This window comes from Leucopleurus acutus (genome assembly GCF_964270905.1).
Source record: "Leucopleurus acutus genome assembly, chromosome: 13".
Taxonomy (NCBI): Eukaryota; Metazoa; Chordata; class Mammalia; order Artiodactyla; family Delphinidae; genus Leucopleurus; species Leucopleurus acutus.
This window is the reverse complement of record NC_139155.1, coordinates 89950953-89964629: the sequence shown is the minus strand read 5'-3', so window position 1 is coordinate 89964629 and position 13677 is coordinate 89950953. Positions and strand designations below refer to the sequence as shown.

The following is a 13677-nucleotide window of genomic DNA, read 5'->3' as shown; positions in this document are numbered from 1 at the left end:
CCTCTGTGGCTCTGTCTCCTCATTCCCACCCCTTCCCGGCTCCTCTGAGATGGAAGCCATGAAGTACACACCGTGAGGGGTGCTGAGGACCCCCCAGTCGAGCCGTCCAGCGCTCCCTTGGGCGTGCCACGTGCTGGTTCATTTCTCTGTTGCAAATGGACATCCTTTCCATCCTGTTCCTCGGGACGCTGGCAAAGCAAATGCAGCAGAGATGAGCTGTGCGCGTTCCTTCCCACTCTTAGCCTCTGCCCTGGGTCCCAGTGGAGCTGGGAAGCTGGAGGGAGGCCCAGCCCCGCGGATCTGCCAGCTGAAAGTCCTGACCTGCAGAAGGACCTCGTGGCCAGCTCCCAGGGGACAACTGTCACCATCTCAGGAATGACTCCCACTGGTAACTGAAACACAGCCCTTCAGAAAATTGTATAAACTTGGAATTCTCAAGTTATGATTAAACAAAGGTAATAAGCACTCAGGACTCAGCCCTTCTTGATAAACGTGCGCATCTGGCTGTTCCCTCTGCTCCCGAGGGCGTCTACGACTGTACCTGTAGGTTCTCTGCGGCGCTGCCTTTGATCCGGTCTGTGGACCTCACTGTTGGTAGCTTGAAACTGGCCCCACTAGGAGTATTTACACCATGGAAATGGGTAATTGCTGCAAATCAGGGTCATTTTGTTGTTTTCTGGAGAGAAGGTTGTTAAACACCAGCATGCTACTGCCCCCAACCAGTATAATCGTGAGAAATAATAGTTGTTTGAAGCCACTGCGGTTTGGGTTGGCTTGTTACATAGGAATGAATGGTGCTACCACGGCCCACAAAGGCCCAGCACTGGGTGGCCCCCTCCCCTCCCTCAGCAAACCTCCCCAGGGTCTTCCGTAGCTAGACCCAAACCTGGGCCCTCGCCCGGGCTGCCTGGCGATGTCTCCTCCCCACTCAGGGCTTGGCCCAGACCCGCTCCCTGGAGGGGCCTCCCAACCAGCCATTCTAGCATCAGCCTGTCTGGCTTTCTTCCTGGTGCCGACCATTGGAAAGGAAACGTTTCCTTACTATTTATCTCCCCTTCACAATTCAGAGCAGGACGCTTCCTGGCTGCTCCGCTGGTGTAAACTTGGCTGAAGCGTCTGCTGACCGCTGGCAGTCGGGTGCTCACAAAGACCTTGCTTTGCACCCCTCTCCTGAGGCTCTTCTCCTCTCTGTTGAGCCTAGTGTGTTCTCTCATTTTGTTTTCTGTGTGTTTCCTTCTGGAGATGGTGATCCTGACATGTATCCTCATCTCTGGTTCTCCCCCACCCACACGGAGCAGCCTGGCAGGACGAGTGTGGGAAGCCATGTTGAGTGCTGACCCAACCGTACGTGCTGCTGTGGGCGGCGCTGCTCTCAGTAGCAGCTCTGTGTGCTGGTCCCTGGGGCCTGCATAACATGCACCACAGATGGGGAGGCCTAAACAACAGACATTTCCGGTCTCACAGTTCTGGAGATAGGTGTTGCAGGGCTGGTTCCCCCTGAGGCCTCTCTCCTGGGCGTGTAGACGGCTGTCTTCTCCCCGTGTCCCCATGTGGTAGTCCCTGTGTGTGTGTGCCCTGATCTCCTCCTCTTATAAGGACACCAGTCACATTGGGTTGGGGCCCACGCATATGGCCTCATTTTACCTCAGTCACCCACTTAGAGTCCCTATTTCCGCACACAGTCACATTCTGAGGTCCTCAGGGTTAGGGCTTCAACATGTGAATTTAGGGTGGCAGAGGCAGACACAGTTCAGCCCATAACACTTTGTCATCAGACATCAAACACCACAGGGTTTTATAAAGTCAGGTGGGTTTCCTTTAGGCAAACCCCACACCCTATATACTATTAACACCCCGTGGCAGGCTGAATAATGCCCTCTGCCCCTGTCTCCAAAGACATCCGTGTCCTGACCCCTGGCCCCTGTGAGTGTTACCGTATCTAGCAGAAGGGACTTTGCAAGTTAAGGACCTTAAGGTGAGACACCTCTGGATTGTTCTGTGGGTCCTCAGTGCAATTGCAAGGGAGGCAAGAAGGGCAGGCAAAAAGAGATGTGACAGAACCAGAGGCTGGAGTGACGGTTTGAAGGCAGAGGGAGAGCCGCAAGCCAAGATAGGCTGTGGGAGCTGGAAGAGGCAAAGGAAACAGCTCCTCCCAGAGTGTGGGGAAGGAGCAACCCCATGATTCTGGACGTCTGACCTCCAGAAGTGCGAGAGGGTGAGTCCGTGTTGTTTGGTGTGGCTTGTTATAGCGGCCACAGGAAGCTAAGACACACCCTCACCGTCTTCTCCTTTGGTTTTCAGTCTTTAGGAAGGGTCCAGTGTTTGCCGAGGCTTTGCAGGAGGGGCTGGAGAATTCTCTCTCACCTGAGCCCCCAGCGACACCTCAGCTAGTTGATCCGTTGCAGGACGGGGCTGAGCCTCTGCCCCGGCCAGCAGGGCCACAGTCTCAAGGTGCCCGCAACCCACGTCCACACTGCCTGAGCCACCTCTTCAAACACCAGGCAGATGTCACCCCTGCTTGAAAGGTGCCAGTGGCTTCCCCACTCTGATGGACCCTGTGTGGCTTGCTGCCATCCCGCCTCATCTCGGACCCCTCCTGCTCTGGACGTGTGATTCCTTCCCTTGTAAAGCTCCGGCACGCGCCGGCCTCCTCGTCACGCAAAGTCAGCTCAAATACGACTTCCTCAAAGAAAACACTGAAGTTTGGGATTAACATATACACACCAGTATATACAAAATAGGTAAACAACAAGGACCTACTGTACAGCACAGGGAACTGTACTCAATATCTTGTAATAACCTATAAGGGAAAAGAATCTGAAAAAGAGTATATATATATATATATATATATATATATATATATATATATAACTGAATCACTTTGCAGTACACCAGAAACTAACACAACATTGCAAATTAACTACACTTCACTTTTTTAAAAAATAAAGTTAAAAAACAGGGCTTCCCTGGTGGCACAGTGGTTGAGAGTCCGCCTGCCGATGCAGGGGACACGGGTTCGTGCCCCGGTCTGGGAAGATCCCACATGCTCTTCCCACATGCTGCGGAGCGGCTGGGCCCGTGACCCATGGCGGCTGAGCCTGCGCGTCCGGAGCCTGTGCTCCGCAACGGGAGAGGCCACAACAGTGAGAGGCCCGCGTACCGCAAAAAAAAAAAACAAAAAAAAACAAAAAACCAAACCCGTGGCTCTCCTTGCTGTCCCACAATTACCTGCATGACGCCTTTTCTTACTTTCTTCATGAGTGGAAACTTATGTCCACACAGGCTTTTGTGTGGACATAAGTTTCATTTCTCTGAGATAAATACCCAAGAGTGCAGTTGCTGGGTCATATAATTAAGTATATGTTTCATTTTTAGAGAAATTGCCAAGCTCTATTCCAGAGTGGCTGTGCCACTGTACATTCCCATCAGCAACATAGATAAGAGATCTAGTTTCTCCACATCATTGCCAGCATTTGGTATTGCCGCTATTTTATTTTGGCTGCTCTGATAGGTGTGAAGTAATATATCAAGGTGATCTTAATTTGCATTTCTGTAATGGCTAGTGATGTTGAACCTCTTTCACAAGCAAGCTTATTTGCCATCCATATATCCTTTTTGGTGAAACATGTCTTCATATATTTGCTTATATTCTAATCATTTTTTTTAATTTTATGTTTTGAGAGTTCTTAAAATATTTTAGGTACCAGTCCTTCATGTAGTTTGTAAATATCTTCTTGCAGTCTGTGGCTTGTCTTTTCATCCTCTTAATAGAGTCTCAAAACGAAAATGTTTAACTTTGATTAGGCCAATTTATTGATTTCTTTCTTTTGTGGATTGTGCTTTTGGCGTCATGTCTAAGAACTCTTCACCAAGCCCTCAGTCCTGAAAATTTTCTATTTTTTCTTCTGTAAAAGTTTTATAGTTTCACACATTTTTACACTTAAGTCCATGATCATTTTGAGTTAAAATTTGCATTTGCAGATGACATGATAAGCTATGTAGAAAATTCCAAGGAATTTACAATCAAAAATCTCCTAGAACTAATAAATGAGTTCAGCAAGGTCTCAGGATACAAGATCAACACACAGAAGTCCATCACATTTCCATATACTGACAGTGAACATGTGGAAACCAAAATTTAAAACACAATATCATTTACAGTCACTCCAAAGAAAATGAAATACTTAGGTATAAACTTTAACAGAACATGTACAGGATCTGTATGCTGAAAATTACAAAATGCTGAGAAAGAAATCAAAGATCTTAATAAATGGAGAGACATACCATGTTCACGGATTGAAAGACTCAACATAGTAAAGATGCCAATTTTCCCCAAATTGATTTATAGTTTTAATGCAATTCCTATCAAAATCCAACAAAGGATATTTGTGGACACAGACAAGTTTATTCTAAAATTTATCTAGAAGGACATGGACCCCAGAATAGTTAGAACAGTCATGAAAAAGAGTAAAGTGGGAGGAATCATCTAACCTGATATTATGGCTTGCTGTAAAGCTACCGCGGTGAAGACTGTGCTGTTGGCAGAGGGATAGGCATGGTGATCAACGGAACGGTGCAGAGATCCCAGAAACAGCCAACAAGCAGCCAACTGATTTGACAAATGTACAAAAGCAAGTTAATGGAGGAAGAATAGACTTTTCAATAAACAGTGCTGGAACAATTTGATACCAGTAGACGAAAAAGAAAGAAAAATATCTTCATCTAAACCTCATGCCCTATGCCAACAATTTTCTTTCTAAAGATTGAAAAAAAATACATATATATATATATATATATACACACACACACATATATAAATAAACATTGCTACGGCTCCAAGGCAGGAGTCACTTTTGCATTTGTACCTGAAAGACAAGGACTAGCGCGGTAGAAGGTTAGGTGCTCAGGGGCCAAGGCCAGGGGCCAGCGCCACCTCCGAGCCACACGGACCCAGCCCCCGCCCCGGGTGCTTACTAGCCACGCCCCCAACACGGTAGGGGCGGGGCCAGGACGCCCATACACTGACAGCTGGGGCGGGGCGGGGGCGGGGATCAGAGCTTAGGCACGCCACTTCCGCCGGAAGCTCAATTGCCCGGCTTCCTGTTGGAGTTGGTCCGGCAGGTCCGGGAGCTGCGTTTCTGACAAGGGAAAGAGCCCCAAACTCACTCTTTCAAATCGGCCTCGGGCCAATTGTGAGTGGGCTGGATCTCGACACTGCAGCTGGAGCAGTCCCGCCCCGAGGGCGGCTGCTGGCTAGCAGAAGAGGACCTTATCTCTTCCGGAACGGAGGCTGCGCGCACTGGCTGTTTCCGGGGGGCCGGACTCCGTCGCCGCGCCGCGCTCCGCCTCGCGCGGGGCCACGTCTCCGCCTGAGCGGCCGGGCGGGGCGTTTGCAGCGGCTTCCTCAGCGCCGGGGTGAGGGTCGCGGGGTGGCTCCTGGGCAGGGCCTCCGGCCGGGGAGGGCGCGGGGAGCTAGGGAACCGCGGCGCGGTCGGAGTGGGGGCCGGGCGAAGGGCGGCGGTACCGGGGCGGACGCGGAGGGCCGGCTGCGGCTCCGCCTAGAGCGACAACGCCCCGCGCTAGTCCGGCTTCTCACCGTTGGTAGCCTCCGGGCCTGGAAGCCGGCCTGTGTAGCTGTTAGGGAACTGGCTTCATAAATATACATACATTCGAGCCCTTCCGGAGCGCTGTCTACCCGTGCCGGGGAGTGATCTGTTCAGAGGTGCCCACAACTGCTGTTGGTCTTGTTCTTTTGCAGAACTTCTGTCAAGATGACATGTGTGACATGGTGTCGGGTGGTCAGTGTGAAGCCTGGTTTAAAGAGCCCATGTGCTCTCAGCCTCTCAGTCCACCTCGATTCCATCTCGATTCTGGGTGCTTAGAGGCGTTTCACTGGTGCAGTGATACCTTCCAGAGGCAGTGGGGTCAGGCGTAGTCACTAGTCTGCAGGTGATGCAGGTGAACAGCTCGGCCTTCATTCAGCAACTGTTTGTTGAGTGTCGGTCGTGTGAGCGGCACTGTTCATTGTAGGTGCTGGGATCCAGAGCCGAAGTCGTGTCAGGGTCCCTGCCCTCACTGAGCTCACGCTGTCGTGGAGGGATGCGGAGGATAAATGAGGTCATTGCTGAGAGAGTATTGGGCGGTGCTTGGGGTGGGTCTGTAGGAGACCCCGTCGGCGGAGGTGACTTTTGAGCCAAGGCCTGTGACAAGAAACTAGCCATGCAAAACTGTGGGATAAGAGTGTTTCGGGCAGAATGAAGAGCAAGTGTGATGACCCTGAGGGAGGAGTACGTTTGGTGTTTTGAGGTAGAGAAGTATGGCAAGTATGTAATGAAAAAGGAAGAAAATGATAGGGAACAAGGATGCAATGTAGGGAGGGGTCAGATGGTATGCAGCATCCTAGTTCGTGGTGAGAGGCTTAGATTTGATTGTCAGTGTGATTGAAAACCACTGGGACGTTGTAAGCCATTTACAGGTGACTCGTGGATTTTTCTTTTTTTTACATTTTAAATTGTCCCTTAAATATTGCAAATATAACTTTTTATTGGAGTGATAGCCTTCAGTTCCAGTGGACCTTGAATGGCAAGAAAAGGAAATAAAAGTCATCTGACATTACTCAGATTCAAAAGTAACCTTTTTTTTCTTTTTAGCCAGTTGCCTTAAGCAGCAGTATAATTTTTAAATTTAACTAAACTTACAATATTATGTTAGTTTCAGGAGTACAACATAGTAATTTGATGGGTTGTTTTTTGTTTTTTTGGCCATGCCGTGCAGCATGCGGGATCCTAATTCCCCAACCAGGGATCGAACCCATGCCCCCTGCAGTGGGAGCACAGAGTCTTAATTACTGGACTGCCAGGGAAGGCCCTGATGTTTTTATAAATTAGACTCCATACAAAGTTATTATAAAATATTGGTTATATTCTTTGTGCTGTGCATTGCATCCTTGTAACTTATTTATTTTATACCTAGTAGTTTGTACCTCGTAATCCCCTTCACCTACTTTGCCCCTCTCCCTTCCCTTCACCTCTCTGGTAACCACTAGTTTGTTCTCTGTATCTGTGAGTCTGTTTCTGTTTTGTTATATTTGTTCATTTGCTTTCTTTTTAGATTCCATAGTGATAACATACAGTATTTATCTTCCTCTGTCTGACTTATTTCACTAAGCATAATGCCTTCCAGGTCTATCCATGTTGTCGCAAGTGGCAAAATTTTGTTCTTTTTTTATGACTGAGTAATATTCTGGCGTGTGTGTGTGTACCATATCTTCTTTATCAAAGCAGCATAGTTTCTTTTTTCTTTTCTTTTCTTTTTTTTTTTTTTTGCAGTAAGCGGGCCTCTCACTGCTGTGGCCTCTCCCGTTGCGGAGCACAGGCTCCAGACGCACAGGCTCAGCGGCCATGGCTCGCGGGCCCAGCCGCTCCACGGCATGTGGGATCTTCCCGGACCGGGGCACAAACCCGTGTTCCCTGCATCGGCAGGTGGACTCTCAACCACTGCGCCACCAGGGAAGCCCAGTATACTTTCTTGAATGAGAATATATTCAGTTGGCTTTTACCTATTGATTTTGACAAGCAGCAATTGAAGGGAAAATAACACTAATAATAATAGCTGCTATTTATTGAGCTCATGGGACGTGTGCAGTTAATCCTGGCACAGATTTTTTATTCCTTTTCTCATCATCTTACTGATGAGATCGCCAGCTAAGAGTGGTTAAGAAATCTGCCCATGATCTCACAGGTGAGGGTCGGGGAGTCAGGATCTGCAGCCAAGATGTCTGATACCTGAGTCTGTCCTTTACATTACACTGCTATATGGTGACATTAGGCTTTCCGGGTTTTCACTTTGGCCATGCTCTGTTGTTTTTCTTTTCTTTTTGGCTGCCCCACGTGGCTTGCAGGATCTTAGTTCCCCCACCAGGGGTCGAACCCATGCCATCGGCAGTGCATGTGCTGGTGGTCCAGAGTCCTAACCACTGGACCACCAGGGAATTCCCATGCTCTGTTGTTTCTGATTGCTGATAGGGACATCTTAAAGAAGATGGGGTAGATGGAGCTGTTAATGTGCATATACCAAATCCATGTAATCTTCTGTCTGGGGAAGCTGGAAGTCACATAGGTGCCTGAGATGGTAATTTCTTGATCTGAAGTCTCTTGATGTCAGACAGTGATGGACCTAGAGTTACACGCACTTCGCGAAGTTCTAAGTGACGGTTTGCCTCATCTCTTCCCTCTGGGAAACAGCAGAATGCACGTGGTCAAAAACAGTACTGTGATTAGGCTGATCTCTGCTTTTTAATCACAAAATGGAGTGTGCATGTTACTACTAACAGCTTCCTTGTGATGTGCTCCCAGCTGTCTGACCCTCCTTGCCCTGTGTTTGTCAGCCGTCTGAGATAATGAGGCCCTGGACAACTGAATCATGCTAAGTAAAATTCACAGGAGGCTGAGGATACACGGAGAATGCCAGGGTATTATGGACAGGGAGAAGTGTCCCTTCACCAGGGGCTGCTTCTGGTGGTCTGTGAATTCCATCTCTTGTCTGGCTTCAGGAAGAGCTGCATGTGAACAGGAGCCACCTTCATAAGTTACCAGAACAAGTCACAGTCATAGGGTCTCGAACTCTCGGCGGCTGCACCATCCATCTCTGGAGGGGGTAGGGCTCCTTGGGAATCAGAAGGCTTCTTGTTTAGTAAGAAATCCAAATAAAGGGAAGCCAGTGAGCGGAGTGTGTGTTGGCACTGGGCTCAGACGGCCTGATTCATTTGTCTTTGGCCTGCCTTCCTCAGTGGACGTGAACATCTAGGCCAGCGTTCCTCTTTCCCGCACAGTGTCGGGGTCAGGTGTGGTCACCGCTTGCCTCGGTGGCGCATTCTCTGTGGCTCCTTGGCCGCCCCTGTGCCCTCCCTCCTTTGGTTGGCATGTTCCGTCTTCCGTAGGTAAGTCCAGTCCCACTGGCTGTCGCGCTCTTCCTGGTCACTGTCACTGCTTATCTGCCTGTGACCATTCACGTACAGCTCTCCCAGTTTATACCTCCCAGGGTGTTCTTTGCCCTTACTAGAACTGCGGCTCCCACCTGCGTTTAGTAGAAACAGACTTATTCTGTATTTGACAAGGCATTGTGGATGACCAAGGATGCAAATACTGTCATCGTTTTGTTTTGGAACCACTAGCTTGGTTGTTAAGGGGTGGAACTTGGTGAGGCAGAGATTTAAGTCAGTAGCCTGTGCTGAGCACCGCTCTGTGCAGGGGATGTTCCAGGGGGTAGGGGCAGACTTGGAGTCGTGATTTCTGCATCCAGGATCTTACAGCGTGATGGAAGAGATAGGCACACACACACTGCGATGTGATATGCTTGCAGGGGGTATCGTGATGGCAGAAGCGAGTGGGCCATGTGCTTTACCTGAGGCCCAGGAGGGACTTGAGAGCAGTGCCTGATGGTAGACATGGAAGGGTCCATGGGTATTTGCCTGGAGTCAAGGAGAGAAGGGCATTGGCAACAGTTACCCATGTTTTCACACATTTCTATCCGTGGTCCTCTCAAGTACAAACCCTTAGAACTAGCTCTACACTTAATAGTAGACATAGGGAATCCCCTGCTTGTCCAGCGGTTAGGACTGCGCCTTCCCTGCCGAGGGCCCAGGAACTAAGATCCTGCAAGCCGAGAGGTGTGGCCACAAAAAAAAAAAATTGGCCATAGCCTTTTTATATTCGTAACAGCACTGTTATTGATCCATGGTATCGCTGGCCTGTCGGGCGCTGGGTTGCAGCGGGGAACGTGTGGATGATGGGAGCTGTGGGCCAAACACCACTGGGTTCCCGTCGCTGGGCCTCACCACGGGGTAGACCAGGTTGTGCCAGCCCCAGGCTGTGTGTTCGTGGGTGACAGGGTGACAGAGGACTGTGGAGAAGCAGGCGCGCCTGCCTGTCCAGTGAGAGTCGGCTCCTGCTTAGGCTCTTCAGAAATGTCTATATGGGATTTGTAAGCTGGGGAGGAAAGTCATGTAAATTTTTGTCCTGAAACCTGCGATAGTATCCTCATTACACGTCAAATGTGATAACCAGTTGCCAGACTTCGGGCAAAGTTTTGCCACCTTAAACTCAGCCTGGCAGGATGGGCTGAAAGATAGCAGATCCTGCGAGAAATGAAGGATGCGTTGGTTACCTGCTGTGACATGCTGTCTCTGCCCCCATCCCGGGACGGCTACTTCCCTCTGTCCTCACCCCCTGTGCTTTCCTCCAACAGTGTCCAGTTTACCATGTCCCACGCCATCACGTCTTCCATGTTGCCCTCTGGATCTGAGCTGTGGCCTGGGCACTGACATGCCAGGTCTCCTGGGGCAGGGGCTTGCCCTTTGGGCCCTGGGAGCTCTTGGGCCTGTGTGTCCAGTACAGAAGCCACTGGCCACATGTTGCTATTTACACACAAATTAGTTAAATTTAAATAAATACAGACTCAGCTCGTCAGTCACCCAAGGCCCACCCCCAGCTCCGTGGCCACCTCTGCCGATTCTAGCGCCGACTGTGGAGCTTCTCACCCTGGCGGGACGGTCTTTAGCCGGCGCCAGTGCAGGCGCCCTGTAGGGATGGGCCCAGGTGGAGCTGGTTCAGCATTTTATCCTCAAAATCTAGGATGTTGTAGGTGCTCAAGGATTATTTGTTGAATGAATAAATCTATATTTGTTTATTATACAGATGCAAATTGGGAACCAAATGTTAGTCTTGGAATTGTTACTTCAAGTCTGGCAAACGAAGTTTCATAATACCTTTTTTCTCTTTTTTCTCCTGTCAGGTATCATGATATTACTTGGTTTGATTTCAGGCCATTTGTGAGACTTTAAATCTTCCGAAAATGGCAGCCCTGGTGCGGCCCATCCCAGGAGCTCTCGGCCGTTGCTGATGGCAGAAACCAAGCTCGCTCGCAGTTCACTTGCAGCCCCTGACTGTCAGCCCAGCCCGTGTCACCCTAGCCATGGACGGTGCAGCGGCCGTACAGGAAGGCCTGCTGGAGGACAGACCCGGCAGTGGGATCTCAGCTCGCCCCGAGGCCCCCCCAGAGCCCACTGGCTCCCTGACATCACTGGACCAGTGGGATGAAGCCCAGTGTAAGTCACCAGTTACTCTGTGTGCTGCTGACTTTCTGCCTTCAAACAGGAGAACGTGGGTCAGCGTGCATTTTGGAGGAAGCCTGTGGTGTCTAAGACCGTAATGAACTTTTTAATTCATTCAGAGTGTGTTTTTAGTAATCAGATGAGGGTTTGGTTTTGTTTTTTAGTTGATGCCAACCTTGAATCAAGCACCACGCGTGTTAAATAGAACGGGAACTTTGTGGAACTTTCTGCTCCAGCAGGACAGAGCAGCATGGTTACCGTTAAGGCTTCTGTAGGTCTTCACTGACACATCATTGTGCCCTAACATTCTACCTTTTTGGTTGGTTGCCAGAATTTTACTAACTGGGATCCAGAAATGGTCCACTAGTGATCTGAGGATTATTGGATCACATTTGCATGTTAGCTGATGTGTTATTTGTGCATCGGAAGTACAGGGTGAATTACCCACTCCATTCCATGCCCCTTCCTGGTCGGTGTGTGCTTGAAAATCGTTACCATGTGTATTTACTGATTTACTAGCAGAAACTGCATTCCTGTTCTTGTAAAACAGTGCTCAAGCACCTGAAATGGCTTTGCTGGTTACTGCTCCTTATACGCCAGGTGAGGCCAGTGTGGCTCGGCCCGAGACCAAGAGCTCTACAGTGGGACGGCTCCTAGGTCTGCCACTAACAGCAAGGAGCCCTCAAGCAAGATCCTTGATTTATCTCAGTCTCACTCTCCTCTTGAGAAAACGGAAAGATGAATGGTACCTGCATCTCGGGATGGTCGTGAGGGCCCATGTGAAATGCAAGCACCTGGGAAGCACCCGGGAAGTGGTGCTGGCCGTGTGTGTGTCGTCATCGTTATTTGTTTATCCATAATTAGCCTTGTGTTTGGAAACAATCAAGTCTTATTATTTATTGGGCCTTCTCTTAGGTTTCTTTTAAAGTGCAATATGATGCTCAAAAAATGACTTTGTTTTGTAAACAGGAAGGTTTAGAGACTCTCCTAGATCCGTAAGTAAGCCTGTCAGAAAGCAGAACTGACCCGATTAACTTGGATCTGAGATGCAGGATTCCTCCCCCAACCCCGACCCTGACCCCAGCAGGAGACTGAAGGGCTGTTTGTGTAAAACAACAGATGGTTGTTTCAGGGTGGTGGTGGGTCTCCCCGCTCTGCTTTGTGTCTGGGGTGCCCCGTTTATATTCTGGTTTTCCTTTCAGAGAGGCATGACAGTAGCTATGTTAGTTGGGAGTCACATTTCAAGTGACAGAAACCCATTTTAAATTTGCTTGGGCACAGAGAGAACTTCCTGGATGCATACTGGGTACGTCATGAGAGCCAAGTGATGCTGACCCTGTGCGAGGCTGGGGCATTGCAGTGCTGGGGCCCTGGCACCTGCCTGGAAGCCCCGCCACACGTCTCCCTGGCTCTTTGGCTGCCAACTGGCCGGTCTGTCACGGGGAGAGTGCTTTCTTTCTAGTTTCCTTTTGGCACAGAAATAGGTTTCAGTTAGAGCATAAACAAGTCTACTCGTAACAGTGTTAGTGGAGGAGAGCGAGCTTGGTAGCCATGTATAGTCACCACTGGCCAACTTGGCTTTGTGCCCGTCAGGTGCTTGTCAGCCATGAGCACGGACTCTAGGTTCTGCGCTCAGCTTTGCCATGATCGTTCTCAGCAGCTATGCTGACTCTGCCTCTGATTTCTCATTTGGAGTCAGCCCGTTGAAAACGTGAGGCTGCGACACGGGTTAGCACTGCTGTTAACAACGCCTGTTAGAAACATCGGCAGCTGTGTTTTAAGCATGTGTAAGGTTTTTTTTGCTATTTTTTAAAAAACAGACTTTCGTAAGATTTCTTGTTGGTCTTGTTTAAATGCAAAGGAAACATTACTGCTTAAATTCCACAGCCGTAGCGCGGAGGGTGAGGAGGGCGTCCTGCAGGTGAGTGTGTCAGGCTCTGCGAGGCCGAGTGACTTGTCCCACCTCACCGCCCACAGGAGGGGGCGATCCTGCTGTCCTCTCAGAGTGAACAGATCCATGGCATGTGGAGATTGCTCACGTATCTAGATCCCCTCTTGTCCTGCTTGAGTTGTTAAAACCGTGATGGCCCAGCACACCCTCTTTTCCAGGTGCCGGTGTCGAGGTAGACAGAGCTTCAGATGAAGGAGGAAGCCAAGGGGACACCTGTCTGAATGGGCCGGCGCCACAGTTCCCAGACCCTCCGCTGTCAGTGGGTCCTGAAGCCTCTCCAGGTGTGGCTGATTTCCATGACAACCTAAGGAAGTCTCAGGGGACTAGTGCTGAGGGCAGTGTTAGAAAAGAAGCTTTGCAGTCCCTCAGACTCAGTCTTCCTATGCAAGAAACGCAACTGTGTAAGCATCTTCCCACTGGGCTCTTCCCCCCTCTCCCCCCACCCCAGGGCCCTTGTCACCCACCATCCTTCAGAGGCACAGGCCCTGCACCCCCCTTCCATTTGCTGTTTTATCACTGTGGTGGGTCGTACATTTAACAGTTAGCTCCATTTCAGAGACAAGATACACTTCATCATGGCCTGATGGTGACTTGGGCTTGAGGCCCAAGTTTGAAG

General features: G+C 49.7%; 1 protein-coding gene across 2 annotated transcripts in view; it reads left to right on the top strand.

Moving 5' to 3' along the window:
* The first annotated feature begins 5361 nt into the window (after positions 1 to 5361).
* The window catches only part of GOLGA3 (golgin A3), a 42428-nt gene continuing 34112 nt past the window's right edge, over positions 5362 to 13677 (top strand). Inside the window, exons 1-3 of one of the 2 annotated variants that reach the window (XM_082853203.1) lie at positions 5362 to 5415; positions 10792 to 11104; positions 13220 to 13342. In XM_082853203.1, the coding sequence (XP_082709329.1) occupies positions 10972 to 11104; positions 13220 to 13342 (256 nt within the window). In that variant the 5' untranslated portion in view covers positions 5362 to 5415; positions 10792 to 10971. Of the gene's footprint in view, positions 5416 to 10791; positions 11105 to 13219; positions 13463 to 13677 lie in introns of both variants that reach the window. The other variant, XM_082853202.1, reaches the window with a different exon arrangement.